The sequence below is a fragment of the Capra hircus genome, chromosome 4 (assembly GCF_001704415.2).
Source record: "Capra hircus breed San Clemente chromosome 4, ASM170441v1, whole genome shotgun sequence".
NCBI classification, from domain to species: Eukaryota; Metazoa; Chordata; class Mammalia; order Artiodactyla; family Bovidae; genus Capra; species Capra hircus.
In genome coordinates, this window is record NC_030811.1 from 6231969 (window position 1) to 6250595 (window position 18627).

General features: G+C 39.8%; 1 protein-coding gene across 2 annotated transcripts; it reads right to left on the reverse strand.

The window, feature by feature from the left end:
* On the reverse strand, positions 6224-17315 carry LOC102181771 (GTPase IMAP family member 7). 2 transcript variants are annotated; one of them, XM_005701752.3, is made up of 3 exons: positions 17208-17315; positions 14399-14546; positions 6224-7760 (listed from the first exon to the last, which is right to left on the reverse strand). In XM_005701752.3, the coding sequence occupies exon 3, from the start codon at positions 7722-7724 to the stop codon at positions 6834-6836; it is 891 nt and encodes a 296-aa protein (XP_005701809.1). In that variant the 5' UTR covers positions 7725-7760; positions 14399-14546; positions 17208-17315; the 3' UTR covers positions 6224-6833. The 2 variants fall into 2 exon arrangements, with proteins under 2 accessions (XP_005701809.1, XP_005701810.1); XM_005701753.3 differs by lacking the exon at positions 14399-14546 and having other exon boundaries at positions 17208-17307.

Consider the following 18627-nt stretch of genomic DNA (forward strand, 5'->3'; position numbering starts at 1 on the left):
TGGGATGGGGAGGAAGATGGGAAGGAGGTTCAAAAGGGAGGGGATATATGTACACTTTATGGCGGATTCATGTTGAGGTTTGACAAAAAACAGCAAAATTCTGTAAAGCAATTATACTTCAATTAAAAGTAAATAAAAAAATAAAGTCTGGGTTAAAGGGCTTATTTTTTGATGAAAGACTTTAAGTTATTTATTTTTTGACTACACTGGGTCTTTGTTGATTTGTACAGGCTTCTCTAGTTGTGGTGAGCAAGAGCTACTCTTTGTTGTGGTGTGTGGGCTTCTTATTGCCATGGCTTCTCCTGATGCAGAGCACAGGCTCTAGGCACACAGGTTTTAGTAGTTGTGGCATGCAGGCTCAGTAGTTGTGGTGAACAGACTTAGTTGTTCTGTGTCATGTGGAATCTTCACAGACCAGGGACCAAACCCATGTCCCCTGCATTGGCAGGTAGATTTCTATCCACTGCATCACCAGGGAGGTCTTGATGAAAGCACTAGCCCATTTTCAGTGTTAGCTCACAGAAAATTTTTAGATTATTATATAGTGAAAATATCTTATTTGTAACACCTCCAGTCTGTTCTTTAAATTTATTTTTGAAGAGATATCATTTAAGAATTTTCAAAATAATTATTTAGCTGCTTTCAGTGCAGGGTTCTAACTTCTCAATATCACTTTCATTCCAGGCCTAAGGATGTCTTGTTGCAAATATTATTTAGAATAATAGTTGTTTTCTGGGGAATGAAAGAGAACAGAAAAATAAATACAAAAAGGCAAAATGGTTGTCTGAGAAGGCCTTACAAATAGCTGAGAAAAGAAGAGAAGCTAAAGGCAAAGAGGAAAAGGAAAGATATACTCATTTAAATGCAGACTTCCAAAGAATAGCAAGGAGATATAAGAAAGCCTTCTTCAGTGATTAATGCAAAGAAAGAGAGGAAAACAATAGAATGGGAAAGACTAGAGATCTCTTCAAGAAAATCAGAGATACCGAGGGAACATTTCATGCAAAGATGGGCACAATAAAGGACAGAAATGGTCTGGACCTGGCAGAAGCAGAAGATATTAAGAAGAGGTGGCAAGAATACACAGAAGAACTGTACAAAAAAGATCTTCATGACCCAAGTAACCATGATGATGTGATCACTCACCTAGAGCCAGACATCCTGGAGTGCGAAGTTAAGTGGGCTTTAGGAAGCATCACTATGAACAAAGCTAGTGGAGGTGATGGAATTCCTGTTGAGCTATTTCAAATCCTAAAAGATGATGCTGTGGAAGTGCTGCACTCAATATGCCAGCAAATTGGGAAAACTCAGCAGTGGCCACAGGACTGGAAAAGGTCAGTTTTCATTCTCAACCCAAAGAAAGACAATGCCAAAGAATGCTCAAACTACTGCACAATTGCACTCATCTCATACACTAGCAAAGTTATACTCCAAATTCTCCAAGTGAAGCTTCAACAGTCCATGAACTGAGACCATCTAAATGTTCAAGCTGGATTTCGAAAAGGCAGAGGAACCAGAGATTAAATTTGCCAACATCTATTGGATCATAGAAAATGCAAGGGAGTTCCAGAAAAATACCTATTTCTGCTTTACTGACTATGCCAAAGCTTTTGACTGTGTGGATCACAACAAACTGTGGAAAATTCTTCAAGAGGTGGGGATACCAGACCACCTTACTTGCCTCCTGAGAAATCTGTGTGCAGGTTAAGAAGAAACAGTTAGAACTGGACATGGAACAACAGATTGGTTCCAAATTGGGAAAGGACTATGTCAAGGATATATATTGTCATGCTGCTTATTTAACTTATATGCAGAGTACATCATGTGAAATGCCCGGCTGTATGAAACATGAGCTGGACTCGAGATTGCCAGGAGAAATATCAGTAACTTCAGATATGCCGATGACACAACCCTTATGGCAGAAAGCGAAGAGGAATTAAAGAGCCTCTGGATGAAAGTGAAAGAGGAGAGTGAATAAGCTGGCTTAAAATGCAACATTTAAAAAAAATGAAGATCATGGCATCTGGTCCCATCACTTCATGGCAAATAGATGGGAAAACAATGGAAACAGTGACAGACTTTCTCTTCTTGGGTTCCAAAATCACCACTATCATGGCTGCAGCCATGAAATTAAAAGACGCTTGCTCCTTGGAAGAAAAGCTATGACCAACCTAGACAGCATATTAAAAAGCAGAGACACTACTTTGCCGACAAAGGTCCATCTAGTCATAGCTATTGTTTTTCTGGTAATCACGTATGGATGTGAGAATTGGACCATAAAGAAAACTGAGCACCAAAGAATTGATGCTTTTGAACTGTGGTGTTGGAGAAGACTCTTGAGAGTCTTTTGGACTGTAAGGAGATCAAACCAGTCCACCCTAAAGGAAACCAGTCCTAAATATACATTGGAAGGACTGATGCTTAAGCTGAAACTCCAATACTTTGGCCACCTCATGTGAAGAGTTGACTCCTTAGAAAAGACCCTGATGCTGGGAAAGAATGAAGGCAGGAGGAGAAGGGGGCGACAGAGGATGATATAGTTGGATGGCATCACTGACTCGATGGACAGGAGTTTGATCAAGCTCAGGGAGTTGGTGATGGACAGGGAAGCCTGGCGTGCTGCGGCCATGGGGTAGCAAAGAATTGGACACAACTGAGCGACTGAACTGACTGGTTGAAGGAGAACATATGAAAAATAGAAGCCTGGATTAGATGTCAACTCCATAACTAACTGTGTTACCTTAATATAGCATTTGAATTCATGTTCCTAATATGTTAACAGGAATCGTAATATCTAATTGGACCATATCACAGGGATTGTAGAAGAAACTTAAAATAATGAAAATAAGAGCATTTTCAAAAATATAAACTGCTTCATGGAGAAGGACAAGTAGGAAAATGATAAAGATGATGATAGTCATTGCCATCATGATCATCTTCTGCAACATGGTGCTTTGTGGATCCCAAAGTCCAGAGAAAGTAATCCAAGTTTGATGAAATTTTAGGAAACAGAATACCATTGACCATGGAGCCCTGGACACTGTAAAATGCATTGTATGGGTCTGTGATGAGAACTCCCATATCTCGGCCTGTGACCAGAAAACACCATAGGAGAACTTTCTAGAACATCTGGCTTATCTTTACATCCTCCTCTGTGAGATTCTATTTCTGAGGGCAATGCCTCATCTCCCAATCTTCACCCCTGGAAACCCAGAGCTCACAAGCTCCCTTTTGGTGTCTTGGTTCCCAAAGAGAGAGGGCGTGGAAACCATTGCTGGTGTCTTCTTGGCACACCTCAGGTAGCCCTTCTAGATGATCTGGCTCTGGAAGACAGAGGGAGCCTGGTCAGGAGGTTCTGAGGCTTTGGCCAGAAAAACCTGGATGCTGAGGACAAGAAGGGACCTTAATGCATCACTCAAACCTCAGCTCAAAAAGCCCTGGGGACCTGAAGCAGTGAGAGGAGAGGAGGCCTGGGGGATGTCTGTCAGGGAAGGGGTCCTGGTTAGACTGTAAGGAGGGATGGGGTGTGGGTGCAGTGGGGGCAGCCCAAAGAACAGGACCACACACAAGACGAGCATTTCACACATTTTTTTTGCCCATGGCTACTATTTGTCAGCAAGTTTATATCTCATAAGGGACATGGAGGGCATGGTGTCCGCACAAAAGTCCTCATGAGCAAGGGGTTCCCTGCAGGAGTCGATGGAAAGTCCCACCTCTGCTCATGGACTGGACAGGCTCTGTCCATTCCACCCTTCCCTCCTCTTTCCATTTTGTTCCATTTAATCACATTCCTTCACACCAGTATTCGCTGCACACCTTCTATGTGGTCAGCTCTGGGCAGTGGTGTTTATAAGAGGAGATCTCAGCCTAGTCGAGGATAGAGTCTCAGCACAGGCCATAGAGGGTAAAACAAAGCAGCGATTTGTGTGGGACCCAGAATGCATGAAACAGAAGTCAGGGGCTAGGGGAGGCAGCAGGAAGCCGGCCTGTGTTATGGGGACTGGCGAGGTGAAAAGGCAGCTGATAGTTCTTCAGGGGGTAGGGCCCTGCTGAGGGTTCTGAGAATCTGAGACTTGAATCCCACCCCACCAGCCTTTTCTGCTTCTCTGCACATCACCCTGCCCTGGCCCTGTAGGGAAGGCTGAAGGAAGACCACCCAGTTAGAACAGGTGTGAAGTTCAAGTCAGTGCCGTGTGTGGCTAAACCAGGGCTCCCACCCCATTCTGTGCCTGCCCCCCTTCATCCCCTGTGTATGTCCTTAAACTACCTTTATATCTCCTGCTCACTGATACACTTCTCACTGAAATTTTAAAGATATAAGTGAAAATGGAGTAGAGGGAATTCATGTTTTATTAGAAATCAGAGCAGTTTCTAATTCTCTTAATGAATGAAACTACATGGAGAACTGAATAACAACGAGATAAAACTTTTGGACTAAGCTACAGACAGTGTGTTAGAAAGCAAAGATATCTCTTTGCTGACAAGGATCTGTATAGTTAAGGCTATGGTCTTTCCAGTAGTCACGTACAGCTATGAGAGTTGGACCATAAAGAAGGCAGAGTGCCAAATAATTGATACTTTTGAACTGTGGTGTTGGAGAAGACTCTTGAGAGTCCTTTGGAAAGCAAGAAAATCAAACCAGTCAATCCTAAAGGAAATCAATTCTGAATACTCGTTGGAAGGACTGATGCTGAAGCTGAAGCTCAATAATTTGGCCACCTGGTGTGAAGAGCCAACTCATTGGAAAAGACCCTAATGCTAGGAAAGACTGAGGCAGGAGAAGAGGGCAACAGAGGATGAGATGTTTGGATGGCATCCCTGACGCCATGGATGTGAACTTGGGCAAGCTATGGGTGATGGTGAGGGACAGGGAAGCCTGAGGTGCTGCTGTCCATGGAGTCTCGAAGAGTTGGACATGAGTTGGCAACTGAACAACAGCAGTATTTAGATGAAAATTCATAATCTTCAATATAAGAAGGCAATAAAAAAGAAGAGCAGAGTAAAACCAATGAACTCAGAAGAAAGGATATAATAAAGAAAGGAACAGAAATTAATGAAATATAAGACAGCACAAATAAGCATATCAAAATTTGAAAACTAAAGTTAATTCTTTGGAAGGACTGACAAAGTTCTGCTAATATTGATTGAAATACAAAGGACAGTGAACACAATAAAAATACTAAGCATTATAAAAAGGATTGCAGCTATATATTCAAGGAGATTAAAACATTTTTAAAGAGAATTCTGTGCCATAAATTTTGATGGCAATAAATCTGAAAATATAAATGAATAGATGATAATAAAAAAGATAAATAAACAAGCTATAGAATTTCAGGTAGCAAAGAAAGCAATGGCATTATTAATTGTATGGGAAGAAATACTTTCTTGATATTTCCCAAATTGTATCCTTTAAATATCTGATTCTTTTAAGTTTTTCTAGAAATCTAGACAAACTAATGGTAAACAAGACCATTGTGTTAAGAAACATGCTAGAGATTATGCATGCATTTGCAACAATTACTTTTTTAAAACAAAGCTTTCTTTTGTTTTTGTCAAATTATTACCATCCTTCAAACTTGTCCCCGTTGAGCTATAGCCTGAGTTCTAACCCTCTTTCCACTTCTCACAACACATTTGAAACTTTTCCAGAAACATTGACTTTAGAGTTAGGGATCCTAAAAGAGAATTAGTCTTTTCATTTTATGGCTACCTCTTACAGCTTTACCATTTACCTGAATCACTTGACTGGGCATTTTTGAAAATTAAAATTCATTCTCAGGTCAAGCTATGATCTCTGGAAACAGTCAGGAGTTTTGCTTCAGACACACCACACGCTTGGCAGGACAGGACTCCTACACAGGTGTACTTCACTGGTCAGATCCGAGAGCCCCCAATGCCTGTGGCTGGACCTTTGGTTGGAGGTGACAGCTGGTCAGATAGGACTGGGCAGAGAGGGATCCAGGAGACAAATGTCCTCATCTAATTCTCTGGCTCCCATGGATCCTCTGTTGGCCTCCTCACTGGTGGTGTCTGAGAGAGAGTCAGAGAACATTGCACCCCAGGATGTGGTTCCTGGCAGGGCCAAAGGACCTAAAAGGGAAGAGAGTGGATCTGCAGGGGGAAATGGAACATTCTGGCACAGGGCGATCTGAATTTATGGGCAGAAGAACTTTAAGCCAGCACCTAGAAAAGGAAAGCAGAGACAAATAAGACAACTGTTTTTGAAATGGGCCATTGAAATTATTGTTTATTTGAGGCTATTACAAATGTTATTATTTGTCTCTTTGTTCACTTGTTGGATAAAATACATACTGAAATAGATTAAAGGGTCTATAGTCAAAAGTAAGTTTCCTCCCACCCCTGATTCCCAGAATCTGAAATTCCTTTCCCCAGTGGCAAGCAGAGTGGCCAATATTTAAAGAAATGTTTTGTATATACGCATAAACATACATTACGCCTTGTACTAGTTATCTACTGCTGTGTAACAAATTACCCAAAACTTAGTGGCTAAAAACAACAAACATTTATCATCTCATCTCTCATGAACCAGAGAACAATGCTGCTGGGGAGGACTGGAAGCTTTGCTGATATTTACACAATATTCAAAAGGGGCCTGTGTAACATGTTTCACAGGTAGTGCTAATGCTCAATGTAAGATGCATTTCAGCCTTGTAATTCCTTTCATTTGAGTCTTTGAACCATGTCCAATGAACCAGAGCTCAAACTAAGCAATTTTGTAGTTGGTATTTGTTGGAGGGGAGGGAGGCATGGAGAGCAATAGGGAGTGAGCTGGAGAGATGCTTTGCTAACCATAGTAAACTGTGAAAAAATAGTTACTTCTTGAACAAAGTGAATATTCTTGAAAGGAGCTTCATAATTTCACCATATACATGGCTAAATATATTGTCTTGAGCCTCCTTCTGAATGTTTCTTAGTTTTTCTTCATATTCCATATTTAGTGATTTAATTTTGTTATCTTTTTCCTGAATAATCTTCTCGCATGCTTGAGCACACTCCTTTTCCACTTTTTGGATTTCTATTATTAGTTGATCAGCATCTCTTTTCAAGACTTCCTCCAGCTTTCTCAGGTTTTCAAATGTGCCTTTGTAAATGGGGTCAGAAAAGTAAGCCCCTTGGTTGTTCTGCACCATCTTGTCTATCAGCTCCACCAGCTCCTGCACCTGAGCTTCCTTCTCAGCCTCCTCTGTGCTTCTGCAGTTACTGATAGCATAGCAACGCTCTCCACACTCCTGGAGGAGGCTTTGTAGGTTTACATCTGCATCCTTCAAAAAGTCGCTCAGGCTCTGGTCCCCCAGCCACTCTTTGTGAGTGAACAAGATGATCATATACTTCATGGCTGCTTCCCCAAACAAAGTCTTGACCAACTCCACAGTTTGCTGCTTTTCCTGTGTGTAGTGGCCCAGCCTCATGACCAAGACGATGGCATGAGGCCCGGGACAGGAGGCGAGGACACATCGGCTGATTTCCCTGCAGGTGGTGCTCAGACTCTTCCCGGTGTCAAAGAACCCTGGCGTGTCAACAACGAGAAGGTCTCTCCCCTTCCATTTCCGGGATGCTTTCTGACAAGTTTTGGTAACAGCTTGCATAGCAGTCCTGGAGTCGAATACTTTTTCCCCGAGGATGGTGTTTGCAGTCGCACTTTTCCCACTTCCGGTCGTCCCGACCAGCACGATCCTCAGACTGATGTCCTGGGCAGCAGCCATGTCCACATCAGAGGCTGTGGAGTGTAGGCTAGTCAGCTATAGTACAAAGAAAAGAAAAAAAGTGTTTAGATTAGGTTGAAACCATTCCCAACCCTGATTTCTTACTCTACTGAATATATAAATCATTCCAAGTCTTCTAAGCCAGGTGACGTATTTTCACAGAGGATTCCTTCTTTGATATCTTTTATTTATTATTCTAATTCCCACTAAATGCCTCTCTTGTGTTGCTGTGATGAAGTAGCATTTGCACGTTTAAAACTTTTTTTTTACCATAATTTTTTTTCCATTTAACAAAATAATATATACATTTTGTTTTTGAAAAACTCCAGGTTTAAAAATTGAATTTGAGGAATCCTGGGGGCAGTAGTTAGCATCCTATCCTATGAAAGAATGCTCATTAAAAAGCACTAACAACCCAGACTCAAACAGAAAGAAAGCATGAATGGAGGAGACACAATAGTCCCACATGGAGACTCTCAATATGGAAGAAAAACAACCACATGGTGAGACGTGTGAAAACTGTCCTGAAATTTGCACATGCCACATAGAGCTAACCTAGTTTTATTTGTCAAGTTGCATGAAGGAAGATAAATTTGATGTTCTTATTGTAAAAGTACTCTAATATTTAGAAGCAATAATGGGTGCCTTATGATTTATTGTAACATAAAATGTTTGAAGTGGGTTTGATGGTCATCAGGCTACATGCTGCTGCTGCTAAGTCGCTTCAGTTGTGTCCGATTCTGTGCGACCCCATAGGCGGCAGCCCACCAGGCTCCCCTGTCCCTGGGATTCTCCAGGCAAGAGCACTGGAATGGGTTGCCATTTCCTTCTCCAATGTATGAGAGTGAAAAGTGAAAGTGAAGTCGTTTAGTCGTGTCCGACTCCTAGCGACTCCATGGACTGCAGCCTACCAGGCTCCTCCGTCCATGGGATTTTTCCAGGCAAGAGTACTGGAGTGGGGTGCCATTGCCTTCTCCATTGGGCTACATAGTTGAGACAATAATTCTGTAGTGACTGAGAAAACAGATCTGCTATTGTTGAAATTTTAAATTACATACATCTATTGTGGGTAAATAGAGCTTATCAATATTGCCCCTCACCAGATGGTCAATACTGAAATCAGATTGATTATATTCTTTATAGCAAAAGATGGAGAAGCTCTATATAGTCAGGAAAAATAAGACCTGAAGCTCCTTATTGCAAAATTCAGGCATAAACTGAAGAAAGTAGGGAAAACCACTAGACCATTCAGGTTTGACATAAATTAAATCCCTTGTGATTATACAGTGGAGGTGATGAATAGATTCAAGGGATTAGATTCGGTACCCAGAGTGCCTGAAGAACTATGGACAGATGTTTGTAACACTGTACATGAGGTGTAACCAAAACCATCCCCAGGAAAAAGAAATGTAATAAGGCAAAGTGGTTGTCTGAGGAGGCCTTACAAATAGATAAGAAAAGTAGAGAGCCAAAAGGCAAAGGAGAAAGGGAAATATATACCCAACTGAATGCAGAGTTCCAGAGAATAACAAGGAGAGAGAAGAAAGCCTTCTTAAGTGAACAATGCAAAGAAATAGAGGAAAACAATAGAATGGGAAAGACTAGAGATCTCTTCAAGATAACTGGGCTTCCCTGGTGCCTCAGACAATAAAGAACCTGTCTGCAATTCAGGAGACCAGGATTTGATCCCTGGGTCAGGAAGATTCCCTGGAAAAGGAAATGGCTACCCACTCTAGTATTCTTGCCTGGAGAATTCTATAAGCAGAGGAGCCTGGTGGGCTACAGTGGACTTACAGTAAGTAAGTCCAAAGAGTTGGACATGACTGAATGACTTCCACTCACAAGGGAATATTTCATGCAAAGACGGGAAAAATAAAGGGAAGAAATGGCAAGGATCTAACAGAGCAGAAGAGATTAAGAAAAAGTGACAAGAATACACAGAAGAACTATACATAAAAGGTCTTAATGACCCAGATAATCACAGGGGGTCAGTCACCTAGAGCCAGACATCCTGGAGTGTGAACTCAAGTGGGCCTTAGGAAGAATTACTATGAACAGAACTAGTGGAGGTGATGGAATTTCAGCTGAGCTATTTAAAATTCTAAAATATGATGCTGTTAAAGTCCTGTGCTCAATATGCCAGCAATTTTTGGAAACTCAGCACTAGCCACAGGAGTGGAAAAAGTTTTCATCCCAGTCTCAAAGAAAGGCAATGCCAAAGAATGTTCAAACTACTTACAATTGTGCCCATTTCACATGCTAGCAAGATAATGCTCAAAATCCTTCAAGCTAGGCTTCAATAGTACATGAAGGAAGAACTTCCAGATGTACAAGCTGGATTTAGAAAAGGCAGAGAAACCAGGGATCAAATTGCCAACAATGCTGGATCATAGAAAAAGCAAGAGAATTCCAGAAAAAACATCTACTGCTGCTTCATTGACTAGAGTAAAGCCTTTGAATGTGGATCACAACAAACTGGAAAACTCTTAAAGAGATAGGAATACAAGGCCATCTTACACGTTTCTGGTTCTAACTGGTCAAGAGGCAACAATTAGAATCACACATGGAACAATGGACTGGTTCAAAACTGGGAAAGGAGTATCTCAAGGCTGTACATTGACACTCTATTTATTTAACTTCTGTGTAGAGTCCATCATGTGAAATGCTGGGCTGCCTGAATCACAAGCTGGAATCAAGATTGCTGAGAGAAACATCAACAACCTCAGATATGCAGATGATGCCACTTTAATGACAGAAAGTGAAGATAAACTAAAGAGCTTCTTGATGAGGGTGAAAGAGGAGAGTGGAAAAACTGGTTTAAAACTCAGTATTCTAAAAACAAAGATCATGGCATCCAACTCCTATCACTTCATGGCAAATAGATGGGTAAAAAGTGGAAACAGTGCCAGATTTTATTTTGGTGGGCTCCAAAATCACTGTGGATATTGACTGAAGTCACAAAATTAAAAGACATTTGCTCCTTGAAAGAAAAGCTATGACACACCTAGACAGCATATTAAAAAAGCAGAGACATCACCTTGCCAACAAAAGTCTATATAGTCAAAGCTATGGTTTTTCCAGTAGTCATGTATGGATGTAAGAGCTGGACCATAAATAAGGCTGAGCACTGAAGAATTGATGCTTTCGAACTGTGGTGATGGCGAAGACTGTTGAGAGTCCCTTGGCCAACAAGGAGCTCTAACCAGTCAATTCTAAAGGAAATCAACTCTGAATATTCACTGGAAGGACTAATACTGAAGCTGAAGCTCCAATACTTTGGCCACTGATGCTGAAGCTGTTGCTCTAGTATGTTGGACATCCTTTTGTGAAGAGCCAACTCACTGGAAAAGACCCTGATTCTGGGAAAAATTGAGGGCAAGAAGGTTGGTGGCATCACCAGCTCAGTGGACATGAGTTTGAATAAACTCTGGGAGATAGTGAAGGACAAGGAAGCCTGGAAGACTGCAGTTCACGAGGTCACAAAGAATTGGACACAACTTAGCAACTGAAAAACACAACAGAGATATAACACTGAAGTAGAACAGGATTCATGGAAGGAAGAATAGAGAAAGTAGTGGAAAAGCTCCTCGCAAGACAGCATCAGCTCTCACATGGTTTCACAGGAGAATTCCATGAAACCCTCAGCAATCATGGGCACTTGATTCCTGAGAATCCCAATTTTACTTAAATTATTCCAGAATATAGGAAAATAAGGTAAACCTTAAAATTCTAAGAAGTAAATGTAACTTTGAGCCACAAAGTTGACAAAGGTTTTATCAAACAGAAAGCTATAGATGAATCTCATGTATGAATATCAATACAAAAATCTTAATAAATTATTAATGAAAACAGAATCTGACATTTAAAAAATTATTTTAAATATTTATTTATCTATTTGGCCACACCAGCACATGGATCTTCAATCTTCATTGTGACATATGTGACATATTTTTTAAATGCAGCATGTAAGATCTTTAGTTATTGCAGTTGAACTCTTAATTGTGATATGTGAGATATATTTCCCTCACCAAAATGAATCTGGGGCCCGTACATTGGGATTGTGAACCACCAGGGACATCCTCAGAATCTGACAACATTTTAAAAATAACTAAGCGGGATTTACTCTGGAACACTAGAATGAGGGGGGAGTCTCGATAAGAGGAAAATTACTATACTTATATAGCCTTTCATAGTAAAAACATTTCATAAAATATGAATTGACACATACTTTCTTATTTATTTCTCTACTCATCCTGAAAGCCAGCAGCTTACTTAATGAAGAAATACTTTCTCACTAAAACTATAATCATTCCACCTCACTTTCCAATGGTTTCTGTGATATCCATCAATGCAAACAGAAGAGAAAGTGATTATAGGAATGAGAATTAGAAAAAGAAAAAAGGAGAGGCAAGATTGTAAATAACATCATTGAGCCTCTTAGAGTATTGGTGCACAAATAGGCCAGTGTGGGGGTGGTGGTGCAGAACAACAGAAAATCTCTACAAATGCTCATTTGCATAGGGAAATTCAGTATATAATAAAGACAACATTCCATATCAGTGGAGAGAAGATGGACATTGTAATGAGAAGAATTGAAATATCTGAATAACCATTTGAAAAAGCATAAAGTTGGATTCATTCCTCATACCAATGCAAGAAGTATCTCAAATTCATTAAGTATTTGTTAAAAACTATATTCTATTGGAAGAAAGCAAACAAATTTTTTCAAAACATGAGAGTGAGGAAAATATTTCTAAACTGAGCCCCAGATACAGATACAATATGGAATCCAATTGATAAATTTGACTTTCAGTTTCTGGTTACATGTCAGAAGCTTGGAAGTCACTACTCCATCCTAAGAATAAGTGAAAGTTGAATGGACTGAAAAATCAACTTTTCTCGAATACTTCAGAGGTTGCTTTGAGGAGACTGGGCAAGGTGCTGCCCCCAAGACTGGAGAACAGACAGGGAAATACAGGGAGTCATGGCTCAGGATAGCAGAGACTCAGCGTGGGCACCAGTGCTGGGGCAGCAAAACTGTGATTGACCAGTTGCTCGATGGTCAACGTGGACTTAAAATTCCAGGAGGATCCTGTCCTAGAGCGACCCCACACTTTTGTGAGTTTTACTTCTGGGAGCCCCACCAAGTTCTGATAGTAAATATCCAAAAAATCCCCTGGTGCTTCCTGCAGGGGAGGGGAAAATAAACCATTTCGAAACAGGGCAAAGCACCTTGTTCTTTTCAACCAAGCCTGCCCTCAGAGGAAAGCAGTTAACCAGAGCCTGACCTGCTGGGGTTTTATCAGAGCCTAACTCACTTAGAGGAAGAAAAATATACTACTACAGTCAGTTCTAAGCCATTCACATAGGAAAAGGGAAATAGCCACCTCCAGTCCACTCGAACGCTTGAACCCGGGATGGGGGAGAAAAACGCTTGTGAGGCTCCCAGTCCAGAGGCAAAGGCTCACTAGAACAGAGATGTGCTCGTGGGATGATAGACTATGTCCCCTCTCTCACCCTAGCACCGCAGTACTAAAGTCTTCTTTGCAGCAGCAGTTCTGTTTACCCAGGACATCATGTCCAGCTGATGAGAAAAATTACCAGACATACTAAAGAGCAAAAAACATAATTTGAAAAGACAGAGCAAGCATCAGAACTAGACATGGCAGGTGTCGACCGAACAAAAATGCACAACCCAAAAGTTGAGAATGATGTTGTATTTGAGGAAGTACTGAAGACTATAGCTTGGGAGACACTCTCTCAGATGGCTCTGAAGAACCGTTCCAAAGAGGTAGTGGAGGAGACAGGATATGTAGGAATCTTTGTTGAAAACAAAACAAAAGAAAACAAAATGTATGGTCAAGCATCAAAAGATTGCTTCTAATCACAAAAAGCCAGACACTCAAATTAATGATTATAGTGCTTTTCTACATATGGGAAGATGCAAGAGTCTGGGCTCATTGAAACCATTCCTTTGATATGCATCTTAGCTATTTAGGGCCAGTATCCTGTTTTTCTACAATCTAAATTCCCCTCGGGGCACACTCTCTGGGGCTGAAATGCTGATGACTTGATAGTGGGCAACATTCATTACTTATTGAAATGGCAGGCAAGGTTTATTTGTCCACCCAGGGATCTTGGAATGATTAGACCAGGAATTCAAAACAACTAAGATGAATATTCTAGGGCTCTAATGTAAGAACAGATGGGCCATGTAAGCAGAGATATGAAATCCTAAGAACCAAAAATAAATGTTTGCAATCAAAAATAGTGTAACAGAAAAGAAGAATGCCTTGGATGAGCTAATTAGACCAGCCCAGATTATAGTCTTCAGGATCAGTTTCTGCTCAAATAAACCAGGATCTCTTGGAGAAATGACTGATTTAAAATCTGAGGCAGGAAATGCATAAAATGACCTTGGATCATTTTATTGGACTTTTTTTTTTTTTTTGCATCCTGATGCAAACAAACTAAACTATAAATAAATTATGAGATAATCCATGAAATCTAATGAAAGGCTATTTTATAAAATTAAAAATTTATGCTACCTTTGATATTGTGATTATATTTTTTAGAAAATAATCTTTCTATTTCTATGCATCCTAAAACATTTGCAGCCACCTTCTAGTGAAGTGTGGGAATCTAGATGAGAAGTCAGTAGGCAAGGTTCTCACCTCTTGTCAACCTCTTTGAGCCTTGCAGAGTCACCAGTTCTCTGGTATTTGGTTCTCTTTTCAGTGAATAAAGAGAATTAGAGTAGGTTTAATGGAATGCTGTCCAAATGGCTTTCCAGTTCTGAAGGTCTGCCTTGGAGTCACTAACCTGTATTGAAGGAAAACAACAGGTTTCCAGGTAACATTATCACAACATACACTGGCTAAAAAGTACACTATGAAGACAAGCTCAGCCCCACTGAACAAAAGAGTAAGTGTATAATATATTACCTATGTTCCAGCCTCTGGCATCCAGCATTCCACTCCCTGATTCTATGACTTTGACTACTTTGTATATAAATGGAATCACACAGTATCTGTCTTTCTGTGACTGGCTCATTTCAGTTAGCATACTGTTCTCACATTTCATTTGTATGGTCTCATATGGCACGATTTCCCTTTTTTAACGTTGAATAATATTCCACGGTATGCATTTTTTAAATCTACTCATCTGTTGATGAATATTCAGGCTGTTTCCACCTCTTGAATACTGGAAATAGTGCTCTAATAAATGTGGAAATGCTAGTGTTTCTTCAAGATTCTGATTTCAATTTTTTGAATCAATGCCCAGAAGTGAAATTGTAGGATCATTTACTACCTCTATTTTTCATTTTTTGAGACACCTCCAGACTTTTATGGTTAGAGCTCATCTTAAGTGTTCTTACCATAATAAAATAAAGTTAAAAAAATTAAAACTATGAGTAATGTGGTAGTTATAGCAATGAATATAGGACCATAGGACTGAGAGGGGGAACAGAGCACAATACTATATAATTAGAAAACAGAAAGTTATCAAAAAACAAACAAACAAACAACCCAATGCATCAGCTGGGCAAACACCACTCAAAAAATGAGAAAGGAAGAAGTTAAACAAAAATGTTTGCACACTATTTCTCTACACATAAATGAATATGATACATAAAAATGGAATCAAACCGCAGGAGAACATAACCCAATGTAAAGAATATTCCCTCATGTGCTTTAGACTATGAAACACTATAATTAGAATACAAATCCAAAAACAAAATTCCTAAGAGGAGTTGTTAGAATGAAGAATGAGAAGAAAATGCAGACTCAAAGAAACAAAGTGAAGATAAAAAGTGTAATCCTTTTAGGACCCATAAATGAATTAGAAGCAAAGAGGTCAGAAAAGTTATAACTCAGAAGTAAATGTCTTATTAATAGGAAAGCTTTAGTAAGAAACACAACAAATGAAAATCTGAGAAGATTCAACAGTTAGAGAACAACTAAAATGTGAGTAGGAGCAACAGCAAATCCTACTTAAAAGGATTGATGTTGCTGAAGTCAACAAATCAATAAATAAAACCTAGGAAGCATAATCCAGTAGTTTCTCTGAAATGGGAAAAATAACCCCCTCAAAAATCTAACTCTTTAGGAAAAAGAAGACTACATTTCATTCCCTGGAAAGTTGATGTAAGATATTTAACAGTGAATTCTCATTTGATATGGCATACCACATTCCAAGCACAAAGAAGGAATTCTTAAGTTACTCAAGGAAAAAAGTAAATAATAGGAGGGTTGGGTTGGCGTCACAATTTTCTACAAGCAACACAGAAACAGTAGAAACAGTGGTTTCATAACAGAATGTTATGATTCCTAGAAAATGTAAAGATAATACATAATAATAATACATAGCAAATACTAAGAGGTTGGAGAAAGGAGGTTAAAAAATGTCTGCAGTTTTTTCACTGTCTAATGTCTAAAAGGAAACCACTAGGTATTTTGCATAAGTTTTTAGTCCTGAAAGATCTTTCTGGAATAAATAAAATCATCAGCTTATCAAGGACCAGGGTCAGGCTCTGAATAGGAACGCATGCATGTTACAAACTAAGGATGACCTCTAGCTTGTCCTGTTGCTTTTGAGTTGCATTTGCTCCCAGAATACACATGAGAAATTGGGCATATTTTCAAGAGAAAGAAAATGGCATCACAGTATGAATTCATTTATTAGGATTGCATTTGTTACTCTTCTACAGGGGTTGGCAAACTTGAAAAGGACCAGCAGTAAATACAATATTTTAGACTTTGTAGTCACAGCCAGTCAACTCTGGTTGGAACACAAAAGTGGCCCCAGATCACAGTAAACTAGTAAATGGATTAGGTAGCTCTGTTACACTGTAACTTTATTCACAAAGAGGTGGCAGGCTGTATACGGCCTATGGAGAGTAGCTTGTGTACTCTTGCTCCAGAGTCAGAAATTTGTGTATATCATGCAGGGGAAAAAAAAAAAAAATTTAAGTGGTAAATGTTCTAAAAACACTAACCCTTTGTGTGCATTTTGTGATAAATGTTCATCACTAAAATATGGGTGCATTTTTGAAAACTCAGTGAAATAGAGAGCAGTCTGCAAAGAGAATAAATAAAAATTATATATAGTTCTACTCCCAAATTAGAGGCTATTTCATACAAACATCTTTCCTTCTTTTTGTTATGTCTTGTTTTCCAAAGGTAAGGCATTAATGATTTTATATCATGATACTTATACCTAACATTATATCATAAAGACTTTTGAGAACAACTAAAACTTTTGTAAGCAAACAAAACAAAACAAAACAAAAAAACCAAACACCTGTCTGGTTAAATATGAGATGTGTGGACATCACATGAATAAATCCCTCAGCTTCCCCTCCTATAACCTTTCCACTCCCATGTGGGCCCCCATCTATTCCTCTTCCCTCTGCCCCCTCCTGTAGCCCCCCTCCCATAGCCCTCTCACAAGCTCCGTTGCCCTCGTCTTGGCCAGTCTCACCTTCTCTTGCAGAACTGGTGAGATCTCAGCTCCTCTCCAGGAAAGCTACCAGAACTGGTATTTGCTTTCATTTGAAGAAAAGTGTGTTCATTCCCTCTGCAGTCTCTGACCGCAGGAAGCTGAGGTTGGGTGGGGTGATGAAGAGGTAGTCAAATAGAAAAAGAAAGCATTTCCCAGTAATGTGATTGGTGCTTTGGTGTTGCCTCGCAGGGACCTTCACTTCCACGTACCTACTGAACTACCAAGATTCCAAAATCAGAATCATTGCTTTGGATTATAGTGTTGGCTTCAGAAAATCCATTGAAGTGGCCCCAATTTTCAAAAGGACAACTAAACTTGCTTCATAATGTTTTGTTTCAGGTGTACAAGAAATTGATATATATAGGGCTTCCCTGGTGGCTCAGACAGTAAAGAGTCTGCCTGCATATACAGGAGACCCAGGTTTGATCTGTGGATTGGGAAGATCCCCTGGAGCAAGGCATGGCAACCCACTCCAGTATTTTTGTCTGGAAAATCCCATGAACAGCAGAGCCTAGTGGGCTACAGTTCATGGGGTTGCAAAAAGTCAGACATGACTGAGTGACTAACGCTTTAACTTTATATATATATGGTTATATATAGGCTAAGATTATATATAATAACCATTATAGGTTAAGCTATTGTATATAGCTCCCTGTGCAATACAGTAGGTCCTTGTTTATCTGTTTTATATACAGTAGTTTGTATCTGCTAATCTCAAACCCCTAATTTATCCCTCCCCACCATCCCCTCTGGTAACTCTGTTTTCTATGTCTGTGAGTCTATTTCTGTTTTGCAAATAAGCTCATTTGTATTTTAGAGTCCACATGTAAGTGATATTATGAAATATTTTTCTTTCTCTGACTTACTTCACTTACTATGATAACCTCTAGCTCCATCCATGTTCCTGCAAATGACATTATGTTATTCTTTTTTATGGCCAGCAGTCCATTATATGTGCGTGTGTGTGTGTGTATATATATATGTATATAATGAACATTTAGGTTACTTACATGTCTTTGTTATTGTAACTAGTGCTGCAATAAACACTGGATGCATGAATGTTTTCAAATTTGGGTTTTTGTCTTTTTCAGATATATGTCCAGGAGTGGGATTATAGGATTATATGGCAATCCCTTTTCTAGTTTTTTTTAAAGAACCTCCATAGTGTTTTCCATCGTGGCTGTACCAATTTACATTCCCACCAGCAGTGTAGAAGGGGTCCCTTTGTTCCACACCCTCTCTGGTATTTGCATTTTTGGAGATGGTGAAATGGCCTAAATTTGGCTCAGTATAGTATCTGCTATGATCTGCCACTGAGATCCACCTCCACCACAGTTTTAGAACTGAAGCCCCCAGTCTCCCTGCTGACAGGAGTGTTCAGTTCAGTCACTCTTTGCCT

Excerpts from the sequence above, each read along its gene's own strand:
- LOC102181771 (XM_005701752.3), bottom strand. The coding sequence starts at position 7,724 with ATGGCTGCTGCCCAGGACATCAGTCTGAGGATCGTGCTGGTCGGGACG.